The sequence below is a fragment of the Hypomesus transpacificus genome, chromosome 16, assembly GCF_021917145.1.
Source record: "Hypomesus transpacificus isolate Combined female chromosome 16, fHypTra1, whole genome shotgun sequence".
Lineage (NCBI taxonomy): Eukaryota > Metazoa > Chordata > Actinopteri > Osmeriformes > Osmeridae > Hypomesus > Hypomesus transpacificus.
The window spans coordinates 4,729,681-4,744,066 of NC_061075.1; the positions used below are offsets into that span (position 1 = coordinate 4,729,681).

The 14,386-nt window shown below is 40.3% G+C and overlaps 2 protein-coding genes across 4 annotated transcripts; both read right to left on the reverse strand.

Moving 5' to 3' along the window:
* Nucleotides 1-225: 225 nt before the first annotated feature.
* On the reverse strand, nucleotides 226-11,434 carry mfsd8l1 (major facilitator superfamily domain containing 8-like 1). 3 transcript variants are annotated; one of them, XM_047037200.1, is made up of 12 exons: nucleotides 10,836-11,434; nucleotides 6,814-6,999; nucleotides 6,513-6,575; nucleotides 6,031-6,150; nucleotides 5,854-5,933; nucleotides 5,223-5,574; nucleotides 5,045-5,118; nucleotides 4,213-4,426; nucleotides 3,941-4,063; nucleotides 3,594-3,724; nucleotides 1,636-1,744; nucleotides 226-1,354 (listed from the first exon to the last, which is right to left on the reverse strand). In XM_047037200.1, the coding sequence occupies exons 1-11, from the start codon at nucleotides 10,909-10,911 to the stop codon at nucleotides 1,664-1,666; spliced, it is 1,500 nt and encodes a 499-aa protein (XP_046893156.1). In that variant the 5' UTR covers nucleotides 10,912-11,434; the 3' UTR covers nucleotides 226-1,354; nucleotides 1,636-1,663. The 3 variants fall into 3 exon arrangements, with proteins under 3 accessions (XP_046893156.1, XP_046893154.1, XP_046893155.1); XM_047037198.1 differs by having other exon boundaries at nucleotides 226-1,411; XM_047037199.1 differs by having other exon boundaries at nucleotides 226-1,459.
* Nucleotides 11,435-12,378: 944 nt separating this feature from the next.
* Nucleotides 12,379-14,370, reverse strand: polr2h (RNA polymerase II, I and III subunit H). Its single transcript, XM_047036979.1, has 6 exons — nucleotides 14,194-14,370; nucleotides 13,891-13,980; nucleotides 13,693-13,776; nucleotides 13,461-13,554; nucleotides 13,223-13,306; nucleotides 12,379-12,774 (listed from the first exon to the last, which is right to left on the reverse strand). The coding sequence occupies exons 2-6, from the start codon at nucleotides 13,961-13,963 to the stop codon at nucleotides 12,657-12,659; spliced, it is 453 nt and encodes a 150-aa protein (XP_046892935.1). The 5' UTR covers nucleotides 13,964-13,980; nucleotides 14,194-14,370; the 3' UTR covers nucleotides 12,379-12,656.
* Nucleotides 14,371-14,386: the final 16 nt, after the last annotated feature.

Consider the following 14,386-nt stretch of genomic DNA (forward strand, 5'->3'; position numbering starts at 1 on the left):
AAGCAATATGTGAAAGTTGTTGGCTGTTTTTAGGATGGAAACAATAATATATAATAGAGATAGAGTTAGCTATTTTTATATCACACATTTAAAGTTTTTTCTTATGATTATATACATTTATAGAGCACTAAATAGGGATAGAAAATAAAAGTATTAATTTGTGAGATTCTATGTGTGCATTAAAACACAACTTAATCCATCAAGGTTGAACAAAATCAGACGATATATACAGCAAGGTGTTTATTTAGCATTTTTCTTTTTACAATGACAATTCAGAAAAATAAATTGTGCTCATCAAACAGTTCGAGTAGGTGGTGACGAAATTAAAAATAAATACAAATAACAACTTCAATTCACAATAGAATGTAGCTTTTACCCAAAAATGTTAATTTACAAGAAACTTAAATATCACCAGCACACACCAAAAACAATTAAAGAGTTCAAATTCATAGTTAAACCCGTCTGTCTTTTAACACAAGGAATCTTTTGACCATAAATGTTTGAAAAATGTCTTTTCTTGGCTGCTTCAGCACAAATTCACGTGATTGTTATTATTGGATTTGATATTAGGTTAACTTTAGATAAACTAGTGTTAAAAATGCAGACTACTGACTACTCATTAACAAACCAGGATGGAGTATAGGTGAGATCCTTAGAACAACCCTTGCCATTACCATACATTTAATCTCATAGTAACCGTCAAATTGCATTCTGCTTTGCTCCTCATATGAGGTATTTTTACATAGTTTGACATATTGGGATATGCACGTGATCACTGACAAGTTATGGTGTATATAATTTCAAAACAGGCAATTCCTTCACCTGCAGATAATTAAGGTCTGGGAAAAGATCACTTCCAGTGGGTTGTAGCCATACATCTGAGTCTGTGTTTAAAACAAATTAAATGTGTTGCGGTTGAACTATCATTACGTTTCCATGGTGGTATCAATTCGAATCTAGCTGTATTTGGATAATGCTCATTTTTGGGGCAATTTTTGCTATTATCCTAATATAAATGGCAGTGAATAAACCGAATCATTGGCGGAAAGCATGTCATATCCCAGTACGATACGTGGCGCTGTTTTCATCACAACTAGTGGCAATACAGCGCTTTCCGCTTGACCTCTTCACCATTACCAACAACAACAACATAGTATACAGTCCTATTGCTATCATGCACTAGGCACATAATATTCCCACTTTGCCCCAGTTTTCGTTTTATCACATATTTCCACAGGAAAAATTTTTTTTTCCAGATAAGTACATTCACCATGTTAAGTTCTTTAGGGTGTGTGAGACTGTGTGCAGTAAGTAAACTCCAGGAACACCAAGGGTCGGGGAAGCACTCCAGGGGCTGAAAGGTGTTTGCAGTGTTTACATCTTAGTTTTTTTGTCTTTGGTGCCACTGGCCCTGAGACCATAGGGAGATCATGTTTGAATTGCCACCACTTCCTTTATACTTGGTAAGTGAAAGTAAAGTGTGTGTGTGAGAGAAAGGGAAAGGGTGAGAGAGAGAGGGTGACAGAGACAGAGAGAGATCAATGACAGTTCATGTGTAGAGTGAAATTCGGGAAGCTTGAAAAGAAAAAAAGAAAACGGCGAGTGCAACATGAAAGTCTCATCTAAAGCTCTTACCTCTTACGTTCCTTATTTTATGTCCTAATCAACCACAATCTTCAGAGCTGTCGGCATGCTCCACCACGCTAGGCTCCACCAGACGGTCATAGGAGAAGAACAGCATTATCTGGAAGATGGACATAGCCTTAGATTACAAAGAATTTCAGTTCAGACAGCAACAGTTCAGACAGCCTCATTTGCACTTTTTTAAGGACCAGCGAGTAATGACACGAGTACCAGTCTGAAACCAAGGTAGCACAATTAAGTTTTTTCTTCGTGTTTGCATGTAAGTTAGTGAGTAAAATATATTGTTCTTATGTCCCCTTATAAGCAATATACTATTAATTTCCACGTGATATCATGACATTTCAAAATGTTTTCCAATAACTAGAGGCCGATATCGATACAAATATTTGGTGATAATATATATTTTTTATCCAGAAACGCGTAACAAAAAATGAACAGATTTCCCAAACACTGCCCAACTGGCTGAATCAGCTGGTTGTAGGGTTTGTGGCGTTCAAAACATGAGTGTTGCCAACAGGGACGTTGTAGAGTGCCTTCTGGTGGACAAACTATGCAACATCAACACTCATAACATGGATGAAAGGTGTTTCGTTTTTTTCTTTTTTTAATATATATATATATATATATATATATATATATATATATATATATATATTAGTGCTGTCAAACGATTAAAATATTTAATCGCGATTAATCGCATTAATCTCATAGTTAACTCGCGATTAATCAATTAATCGCACATTTTTATCTATTCTAAATGTCCCTTGATTTCTTTTTGTCCCATTCTTTTTTCAAATTTTAAAGCTCTTATCAACATGGAAAAGTGGTTCGGATTGCTACGTGCAATTTTTTTAAAAATTGAAAACAACATTGCAATCGCCTGGCTTTGACGAGGGGTGGAGAATTTGCATGAATCGCATCAGCTGTGTGCTTGGCCATCAAGTGGTATTTCAGACTGGACGTGCTGCGATGATAACTCAGTTTACAACGACAAAACACACAGATCACTTTGGTCTTGTCAATGGAACCATTTGGCAACTTTTTAAAAGTAAACTTTCCATTCAGAATCTTATTGGCATCCATTTCGGCGTCTCGCGCTCGCCATCCACTCAAAACGTAATGTTAGCCTACTACCAGAGAATGTCTAATATCCGTAAACGGGCTCTGCTACTACTCTTTAGCCGGCTCGCAAGCCAAACAAGTGTGTGTGGCGTGCCTGTTGTTTTATTTCCGGTCTAGCTAGATCCGGTGTGGTGTTGTAGTCTTTCTAATGTCGGTAATTGTTGCAACAGCATGTGAAAAAAACTACAAAGTTTGCTAGTCCAAAAAGAGCGTTAATCGCGCAATAAAAAAATTGACGCCGTTAATTTGGGTTTGCGTTAACGCCGTTAATAACGCGTTAAACTGACAGCACTAATATATATCTATTCATTTATCGGCCATTATAAATGCTGATACCAATAGCTTGGAAAATGGCTAACGCCAATAAATTGGTCTGGCTCTACCAATAACCACAACAGCTTAATCTCAAAAGGACCTTGGATTTAAGGGAAAACAAGACTTCTCTCTAACAAGTCTTGGAATGGATATCAGCTATTTCAAACAAAATCCTATGAAAGCCTACAGACGTGTCACCACATACTTTCCATTTCCTTTTTTCTGTTCATATTTTCCTATTTTTATCAAATGAATATGATGTGGTAGCTAGCTCACTCATGCTGGTCAGCTTTGTTGTCTCCTTTTATTTTCTCTCTGACTTCATAAAAGGATGCAGATACTTATAGTGGACAAATATGAGAGAAAATATTGTGTCGCCTCTTTTACAACACACACTTTCCTTAACATAAAAGTGGAAATACAAACGGGTTCTTCAAGGGACATCAATTCAGATTTACATGTGGGACAGATGCGGACTGACACACACACACACAAACACATTCAATACTCACAGTGAGCAGTGCCAGTAAAGCCATCATCACTCCCAGCATGACGTAAAGATTACTTGTTAGTCCCCCGGCCCACAGTGGCCCTAAGATTGTCGCCAGACCTCCCACTGAGCGACGGACTCCTTGACTAAACCCTGAGGAAACACACACAAATTAGCAGAAGGACGAAATAACCTCACAGGAGTATTTACAAATATTTTTTTATATGTCTCATTTTGACACACTTTTATTTTGACTGTCTCTGAGATGGATTGTGTGTCCAAGGTTTAGAGCCCTGAAGTTGAATCTTTCACTCGACAGTACCAAGATTTGCGCTCATGAACATTCCGCCAGAGGGCACTGTTTCTCACCTTGAGTCTTCTCTGAAGTGACTTTGGAAAAAAGAGACACCTGGGCTACGGCTACAAAGGGCAGTCCCAATACCTGCAGGAATACACCGATGATGAACTCTGCTAACTGCCAATTAAAGCCGCCTGAGGAGAGAAAGAGGGAGAGGGGAAAAAAGGAATATAAAACAACACAAGGGAAAAATATTTCAGAAGTAAACCAACTACAAGCAGTGATCCACGATAGTTCTTCAAACCAACGTAAGTAGCTCTTACTCCAGTGTATTTTTCCTCACCTTGGGGATTGGCTAGGAAGATGAGACACCACACACAGGAGATGTTACAGAGGATGAGGCCCACAGCCAGCACCACCCTCTCAGCCGCTCGCTTGGTCAGCCAGCGCACAAACAGGAAGCCAGCGATGACCTCCACGCCGCAGATACAGTACATCACACTGTTCTCCAGCTCACCAAAGTTGAAGTACTTCTGGGTCAATGGGGTCACCATGGTCTGCAAGGGGGGGGGAAATTGTCATTTCTACACAAAAGAAAACATATTTCCCCCCAATTTGTTGCTGATGACTTCGAGATTGATAATCTCTATTAAATATACATGTTTTAGGCTCTATGTACAATGTATCTGAAGTGCACTTAAGTGTAGTTACGTTTGAAAAAAAGTATGTGGTCGTATAGGTTAGAGTGTGTCACTCAAAGTGACATAGCAGCAGTTACCACTTTTTTGCTGCCACAACAATGACATCACACTGTTCTTCAGGAAACAATCAATGCTTTAGAAATATATTTTTCATCTTTCCTAGATCTGTGCATCAATACAATTTTTTATTTAGTCAGTTATTTATGCCTCAGGGCTTGTTTATCACTCCAACATGCACAACATGCCTTTTATCAAGGCACTCTTAAACCTAATTGAAGCGCTATATTAAGAAGGCACTAATGAACAATTAGCTGGTTTAGCCATCCGTACACTTGCTGTAAAGTAATACATCCAAATTTTTTCTTCTGTTGATCTTCTGTGGAGGTTTTTTGATATACCTTGGAAGGCTTTCTGTTTATCTTGCCTGTTGCCCTTGATGTTGGTGTGTGTGTGCGATGTGTTTTCAGAGCTCACCTCCAGTGCTGTCTGGTTAAAAAGAGTAATGAACTGGGCGGTTAGAAGCACCACCACCTCTTCTCTAAGGAACTCTACCAAGAAAAAGAGAAAGAAAGAGAATTTTGTTTTTTTAGAACTGTAATTGCCTCTCCTCAAACTGAAACGGACCCTGAAGCCAAAAGAATCGTTTGCACACCTCGGCTCATGCTGAACCTCTTGAAGGGGTTGGATGGCACGTCCAACTCAGGCGGAGGCGAGGAGGGCGGGGAGATGTGAGACAGGTTGCCGTTGGAGATGACCGCCTGCTCCCTCTGTGGATCGGGGGTGACCACCGAACCGTAGGAGCCCAGGAGCTCATGGGGCCGCATTAAAGGCTTCCCCTCGTCATCATCCCCGTCCATATCCTCCCCCTCCACCTCTCTTGATACCACCTCTTTGTCTCCCTCCGCTACGCTCTCGCTTTGGTCCTCTGTCTCCTGCGGTGGTATGTCCCAGTACATGAACACCACAGCCAGCTGAAGGAGGATCCACAGCAGGCACATGAAGAGCTGGGGTGAAATATGGCAATGACGTTAGATATGGAGTGTGCACAAAATCCAAAATGTTTCTTGTTCCTTTTTATTTGGTCTTAGGTTCTTTGTATCTGTCAGCATTGTCCTTGGCTTCCTTTTGAATGCAAAAATGTCACCATAACACTTCATCTGCAGACTTTAGTTGTTTTACCCTGTAGGTAGTTTTAGTAGCCTAAAACTTGTAAACACTACAGTGTAACACAGGACTACATATTATTCCATCAGTAATAAAGATTTCCGCCCCAAAGATCTTACCCCTGGTGCGGTGTACTTATTGACCAGAAACGGGCCCATCCGAAAATCACAGAGCCTCAGGAAGATGTTGAATGCTGGACCTGTAGGAGGAGGTAACTGAATGTCATGAGCACGATATGCGTCTACAATACAAAAAAATACAAAACATGGTAAGCACTGATGTCGACAAGCACTGACCAATCAGAAGGCCAGCCTGCCGACATGCCATGACTGCAGCGAACACAGTGGAACGGTCTTCTGGGGCAGTGCTTCGGGTTAGGAAGCCAAAGATGGATGAACCAGCACCAGTACCTATTCCTATGAGGAAACTTACAGGTCAGTCACTGAGATTGACATACAGTAATCCTTTATAGATAACACTATGTATGAGGCCAAGACAGACATTGATGTTACCTATTGAGAGTCTAGTATCTAGTAAGATAAATTGCTAAACTGCACTTTACTGTTACCTATTGAGAGTCTAGTATCTAGTAAGATAAATTGCTAAACTGCACTTTACTGTTATTTTTGATGATTCATAGAAAGCTACATTTTACATGATGTTTGTCCATAACTGGGTCAGATTACAATTTGCAAATCATTGTTTAATCAAATGAGTCATGTGCCGCACCATATAGTTTTCTACAACAGCGGTTTCAATATTTATGTTGTTATCTCACCTGCCACAAGTCTGCTGGACAGCAAGAGCCATTTGGAATAGCCCATGAAGTACATGAAGTTGCCTACAGGAGGGAGGAAGAGAGAGCAGAGTGACCTAGTCAGTAAAGTGTGTCAACATGGATTGATTCAATTTTTAGAAACCTGCTGTGCAAATGTATTTATAAAATTATTTATATTTTAAGTGAGAGTCATGCGAAGAAAATGTTCTTGCACAAAAACCTTGACCCGTCTTACTTTCTGGACACCAACTGGGGTCCAGCTACTGGGGAGTTTAACATTGCAATGAGATCAAGCCATTACCGACTATCTCAAAGAGGTTGGCGAATAGGATGATCTTCTTGGTGGCACAGGTCCGGTCGGACCAGAGGCCAAACAGAGGTCCAGTGAGGAGACCACTCAGACTGAAAGCTGATAGGCTCAGACCCAGGAAGTAGGGAGCCGCTTCCAGTGTCTGCAAGTATCTCCATATCGTGGGCAAGATTACGGCTGAAAGAAAGTGTGGAGTAGAAGAAAAAAAGTTCAGTTTACTCCCCACCAATGTTACCATTGGTTTGAACCCCTATTCCAAAGATTTTTACACCAACGTCGCTTCTTAACATGAAATTATTCAAAATATGATTACACAAGTCATGGGTTTAATATAAATCCACCTCACACTTAAATATACTGAATAAGAACCTGGTTTCGGTGTGAAAGGGGTATTAGGAGTAAGAAGTCAAGTCAAGTCAATTTTATTGATTCCACTAGGGGAAATTCAATCCATCATAAAATACTACATAAACAGCATACCTGACACCACACAAAGATAACACACAATAGAGTACAATACAGTACAAGGATCACTTAATGTTGAAAACTCATGCCATTCATTTATGCCTATTTAGCCTCCCAATAGCAAAACAAACAAAAGAGTCCCCAAATTGTTTTGTTCTGTGGGTGGGAGCTCTATACCTTCTTCCTGAAGGCAATAGCTCAAAGTCTCCCTTCAGGGGATGGTCAGTACAAGCCAATATGGCCTGGGTCTTCCTTGCGACCTGCCTAACATAAAGCTCAGAGAGCTGAACTTGGTTTACCCCAATGACTTGACAGGCCACTCTGACAAGCCGATCAAGCCTGTTCTTATTATCCTGATTCAGATTCCCAAACCACACCACCACACAAAATGTCAGCACTGAATACTCAATAAAAGTTATAAAAAACAGCGTCATCATTTTGGTGCACACCTTTTTTCTCAGGAATTAGAGACGTTGTTGTACCTTCTTAGAAATGACAGGTAGGGGAATTGTAGTTTGTCATGCAATTCTGAAAGAGCAATGTCCTTCATTTGCTAAACTTTTAGGATGAATCTTAAACTTGTTTTCACACGTGTTTAAGGGGTGATTATCTGGGTTTTGGGGGTATTTCACACTGTTACTAAAAGGGGTCATTGATTGCAAAACCAATTTTACCTTGTCATAGTTGAATAACGTCGGTGGGTACAATCGACATACAGTGAACCTCGAAGTCCATTGACACCTCTATCCTATATAAATCTCACAACTTGAAACTGCAGCTGTAAAACTATCGCATTTGAAAAAGCTGTACTTGTGACGTCACAAATATAGCATCACCTTTGTCACGCCCCAACATTTACATACAGACCAGCCCTCTGGTGTTCTGGCCCTGGATCTCAGACACTAGTTTAGCTGCGCGCTGCTCTGTGTACTTTCACGCAAACAACAAAGGAGAAAGTTTGAAACGTTTTAAAGTATATTGAAAATGGACCATTGTAATGCAGTGTTCCAGGCTGTACTGGGAAAGCAGACAATTTTCATAATCTTCCCAAGGAACCAGACACTCCACGGGCATGGCTGATGTGTTTTTCTATGAGAAGGTCCCTGTGAAGTTTTACACTCATTTATTCATTTGCTCGAACCATTTCACCAAAGACAGTTTTGAATGAAAACCTTGGTCAATTTAAAGAAGGATTTGCTAAGCCGCTGTTGCTAAAAAGAGGTGCTGTTCCAACCGTATGCTCAACCTACACAATCTTTTGGATACTCGGGTGTAGGTCGCCCACTCACAAAATACTACGAAGATTAAAATAATATAACTTTATAATGACCTGTTGGGACGTTTTGTTCAACATTGATACTGTATTTTAAGCTCCTGGCAACTTGCTGGCGTTCGTTGGTTAGTTCAGCTTACAATTTTACAGACATTAACATTTTCACTGTAAAATTTACATTTTGATTTGAACATTAACACATTTGTTGGAGTGACTAGTTAAGCAATAGTAGTGGTAATAATACTAGTTGACATGAACCATAACCGTTCGCTAGCAGCTTAATTTAGCTACCTTGGAGCAGACATATTTGTGTTTGTTGATGTTCTCTAAATTAAGTTAGGAGTGGGGTCTCCCACACTGTTTAATCCACCGCCTGCACCTTTCCTTGTGTCTTGGGCTTTGGGAATGGAAATAAAACCACGCCTCCCTCTAATCTGTCAGGATACCTTGTGTCAGATCGACACGTCCCGTAGGCGCCGTTTCACCATGTTCGTTTCACCACACCATTTCAGATGTCAAAGTTGTCGGACCTTCTTCTCTTAGTAGCGATTGCTAAGATATGATTGGACGAGGGCCGTTCTAGGGAGGAGTTTCACGAACGGTCAATTGAGGGGTCGAACTGCACAGGGATCTTCTCATAGACAAACGTCACAGCCTGTCGAGTGTTTGGTTCCTTGGGAAGACTCTGAAAAGTGTCAGCATTCCCTGTACAGGCCGAAACACTGCATTTACAACCGTAGTCCATTTTCAATAGTCCTTGAAAAACGTTCTTCTATGTAATTACGTGGAAGTACACAGAGAAACGTCCAGGCAATGTTGAGGCGTGACAAAGGTACAGACCAGAGTCAAAAAAGGTGGAGCCACCGAACTGACGTCAGTTCTACAGCTACACTTTTTAATTGTGAGATTTGCATAGGAAAGAGGTGTCAATGGACTTTGGGGTTCACTGTATGTCCATTTTACCCGCTGAACTGTCATTATTCAACTGTGACAAGGTAAATTCGGTTCTGCAATCAATGACCCCTTTAATAAAACCTCAGGGTGTAACATTTTAACAATACAGAGGCCTACCTATAACCCACATACATTACGTAAGCTGTAAGCACAGGGAGGAGAGAAGGCGCACTGTGTCCACATTACGCACAGTTTAAAATGTCACATGACAAACCCCTAGAAACATATTTCACATTTTTGTGTCCTCTCAGCATTGTAACCTGGGACACTGACTCTTGCATCGCAGATGATTCAGGTTCATCAACTGCTATGCCATTGGACAGAAGCTGGAGGCCAGCCAATTGGGACAGAACTCACTGTACATAGGCCTAATCACTTAAGTCTCTTCCACTTCCATGTCTTAGGTCTTAGTTAGATCACTGGTAATCATTTTGTGTTGAATGTTGAGTAACAACTTTGAAACATTTAGCATGGATCATTTAAACCTGTACAAAAACATGTCTAAATAGTGTCAAACTCTTGAAAAGTTGGACTTTCATAACTGGGCAGGGCTAAGTAAACCACATCCAAACAGACAAACAAAGAACAGTGTTGACCCAATGCAATTGTTGATACACACTTAGAATTGTAGTTGTTGGTTGTCATTAGGTAGCTAAAAAAGCAGGTATACTGTGGGGAAATACTGACCAGTTGACACAGACAATAACATTGTGTGAATGTATGAGAGCCATAGAAAAAGACAAATATGTGCAGTAGAAGTATAGGAGGTAACTCTCAGTCAAGAGTAGAGGAAATCAATCTTTTTTTAACCTGCAAAGAAATGCAATTCCACAAATCCTCGGATTCCCTGCAAGACAGCAGTGGCACTTCACCAGTGTGAAACAACCTTACTTGTCAAACTTTTTTTAAATTATCATCATTTTTGTACTGTAGTATAACATTGAAGGTATACTCATTTTTTATTAAAGATTGCATGATAAAACTGGAGCGGAGATTCAATATCAAGAGACAGAAAGCCAACATGTATCACCCGTCTACACAACCAAGAGTATATGTAGTGTAACTATCCCGTATAAATTATTAGGCTGAAAATGGTGTTGTCTAATGATTGCTTTAGAACTCTGCTCTCAACATTCCTACTGTATTGGATAAACAATGTAGCCTGTACTGTGCCTTACTAACTGGATTTGTGGTTCGTAATGTGGACTGCTGTGATAGCTCCTATGTTATGTAGCCTATGGTTAACAATATCTGAGCAATGAACGAATCAACAGTAGGCCACATTAATGGAGTAATTCAAAGCAACAAAAAAAACGTTTACCATATTCGATTCCACTTAGAAGAAAGATCAATCCAATAGTGAAGTATGTCAGCTTCTTTTTGCGCCGATAATCCATCGCTGTTGTAGCTACTACTGATTGTGTATTTTAATAATTTATGTTGGCATCGTTAAAATACTTTAAACATGAATAGGTATTCCTAAAAGACCGTCCCATGCGATGAAGTCAAACTAATCCGAGAGACAGTGCAGCCAATTAGATCCAATGCAGTCATATTTCAGTTGGAGATTGCCTTGCTTCTCGATAGAGCATTTTGATGAAGATATAAATCAAAACATTGTGCACTGCATCCGTACTTCATTGACTGACGACGGAGGATATCCGAAGCGAAAACACAGAGCCTAATCTGTCCCATTCACAGCATTGTAAATACGTAATTGCAGCGCACACTCACCAATCACATTTCCCGAAAACAACCTTCCCAAAACCATGAAATTCTTTGGGAAACCACTCCCATATTCTTAAATCGTTGTGACGTGAAACTGTTCATGCACAATAATGACAACGGTCGGATATTTTCTGGAGAACGTGACAGTGGTGAGAATCGCAGACTTAGCATAGGGATACTCTGCGTTACGCAATCGTAGCAAGTAGCCTACAAACTCGCTTCCGGTTGTCAGATGTTTGGGGAATGTGGTTATGAGCACTTTTTTCAGTACTCTTAAAAATACTGCTGCATCAAAAAAAGGCACTCAGGAAAAGTTTTGTTCATCCTCAATCAGTGTAATTAGATTTATATTGTTACTGTGAAAGTATGCTCTTCTTTTTGTCCTTGAAAAAATGAGTTGCCCAACACAGCCTTTTCTGTTCCACAGCAGTTTTCAAAATAAATAAAGGTCCCCCTTTGGTGACATGACAATGCATGCACGACTGAAGCTAGGTAGCCGTAGCTAGTGACCATGCACCATCCTATTAAACCTTTTTGGTTAATAATTTGTGACCAAAACAGCAGAGTATGTCCTCTTTGTAAAGGTTTATGTTCATAGAAAGCACTGCTTCCAATCTAATTCAAGATGTGAAAAAATCTAACGGGGCCAAAATATTTAACTGTTCAATATACGGTATTGGCAAGGCTTTAGAAAGTGATACCAGTAAATGGTGAAACAGCAGTATTGAAAAGGATTAATGTTCAGACTCCTGCCTTCACATACCAGGGGTCATTGGTGCCCAGCTCATCCTGTGACTTCCATTACAGCTGACACTGAGGTCTGTGTCACACAAACACTGTCTCTTTCAGGAACACATTTAATTCAATTTTCAATATTTGCAGACAGGAATTCCTGCAACACAAGCAATAGAATTCTGTCCCTAGGCAACACAAAACAAATGGTATCCAAAATACCCATGGGTTGCAACCCTTCAGGAGACATTTATACTGGTTTCCAAAAGATGTTACTGGTTTGTGGCAGGTGACAGGACTTGAGAAAGCAAAATATCAGCCTTTAAAATGCAGTATAATGGTGGAACAACAAATATACTTATCAGTATTAACCCCATAAATTATAAGTTTTAGTGAACTTTTTCTATTCTTATTAAAAAAGTTTTCTTTATTTACATGATTTACCAGCAGGTGGCACACAATGTGGTTCATTTGCTTCACAGTCCTAAGTCCATCTTTTCGGGAGTAGCTACAATTACCAAGACTGAAAAAAAAACATATGGTATGCCCTGTAAGTCTTCCAACAAATCTCCCGTAAAGCTGAACACCACTCCGTGCTCTCCATATGGAGTGTGGTCCTTGTTCCAGTGAGACATCAGGATGTCAAAAGACAAAACTGAACCTCAACGGGGCATAGTGCGGTTTAGAAGGCAAGTTTCTTCATGAGAAGGTACACTCTGGAATCCACTTCAAACCCATGCAGATTGTTGGCATCTCCTTGCAACCTCATGAGGAGTCCTCCATAAGACACATAGGCTGAGCTGAGGGGAGGGATGAACGTACACACACACACACACGTAAGAGTTACCACATGTAAGATCAGATACATTTACATTACATTTACATTGTCATTTAGCAGACGCTCTTATCCGGAGCGACTTACAGTCAGTAAAGTAAGTAAGTAAGTAAAAGGCAAGTAGGGTAAAGTGCCTTGCCCAAGGACACAACGTCATTTAGCGCGGTCAGGAATCGAACCAGCAACCTTCTGATTAATATCCCAATTCCCTAACCGCTCAGCCATCTGACCCCCAGATAGGTGGGGACAGATGGACAGATAGGACAGATGATTAGGAAGAGGAAGGGGGTCTCAGCAAAGGCAACGGATGGCATTCAGCCTGCACCAAGAAACCCTCTCAGTGTAACAAGCAAGATAAGGAGTAAACTGTACAACAGAACACGTGAATGGTTGAACCTGTGAACGTCACTCACAGTCGTGTCGCTGCTTCTGTAGAGGTTTCATCACCCTCAATTTTGTAAACTTTGCCATACATCACATAGTCAAACTGGTCTGCCCTAGGAAAAAGAAAAAAACCGTTAGGGATTAGATAGGAATCCAAACCCTCTAAATACCTTTAGTGCATTACCTCAATAGCAAACACTCTACATATATTTAATGCATGACCTCAATGTACCTCAATCAAGTGTATCTTATGTAATTTAATAGTACCTCGACGGCCTATCATCCTGTGGATTGTACTCTCCATCATCGGGTGTCCCATCCTCATATAAAGTGCTGGCTATAACCAATCTGAATTTGTCCCCTGGTTGAGAAGAACAGACATTAGATATGATAAGCAGGGCATAAAACATTTACTTATGAACGGTCAATGGAAATGTAACGACATGACAGCAGCAACAGAAATGGACAAGGCAGGCAGGCAAGACGATGTGCTCCTTACCAAGATCAACGGGGTAGATCTGAATGTTCACATCCAGAATGAGATCCATCTTGAAGGACTCACTTTCACAGTGGAGACGAGAGACTAGAGCATTGGATAAAATGGACGATCATATTTGATACTAATAGAGGGGTGTGACAGACAAGTACAGTAGATTAGTCCATTTGTACTTTATATTTCTGTAAGACCAAACTTTACCTCTGTCAAATTTCTTGCCATCAGGGTCAATGTCCTTCACGTCAAAGATGTCTTCAAAAAGAATTCCAGCCATGGCCCACTGAATCAGTCCTAACGAACGGAACAGCATAATGTATTTTGCAGGGGACACTCAAATATGACTAGATAACAACGGTGATAGAGAAAAGAAGCTATCTGGAAGTGTCTGTCAACTACCTAGAGCTACCTATGGTAAGATAGCATCTCCATTAGCTTACATGCTACCTAACTAGCATGTATCATATAGCCAGCTAGCAGACAAACATGGAGAACAAATTCACTTACCTCAAATCAGACAAATGGTATTTCAAATATATAACACTTTCCTACAAGTAGTAACTTGAAAATGTGATTGGGGTATGTGGAATGGCTTAGAAAAGTCAATTTTCATTCATAACTGTTTAAATCAAGTGTGCCGCGCACAGCAACAATGTGTTCAACCTTTGACGTTTGAACTAACTAGACAATCACTTCCGTA

Bases quoted from the DNA above. Each gene is read 5' to 3' on its own strand.
- mfsd8l1 (XM_047037200.1), bottom strand. From the start codon at position 10,911: ATGGATTATCGGCGCAAAAAGAAGCTGACATACTTCACTATTGGATTG. The intron at 6,151-6,512 runs GTGAGATAACAA...GTTTCCTCATAG, and splicing joins GTCCAGCAGACTTGTGGCAG to GAATAGGTACTGGTGCTGGT. The intron at 1,745-3,593 runs GTGAGTATTGAA...TCCATCTTCCAG, and splicing joins CTTTACTGGCACTGCTCACT to ATAATGCTGTTCTTCTCCTA.
- polr2h (XM_047036979.1), bottom strand. From the start codon at position 13,963: ATGGCTGGAATTCTTTTTGAAGACATCTTTGACGTGAAGGACATTGAC. The intron at 13,777-13,890 runs GTAAAGTTTGGT...CCAATGCTCTAG, and splicing joins TGGCAAGAAATTTGACAGAG to TCTCTCGTCTCCACTGTGAA. The intron at 13,555-13,692 runs GTAAGGAGCACA...CTTCTCAACCAG, and splicing joins GATCTACCCCGTTGATCTTG to GGGACAAATTCAGATTGGTT.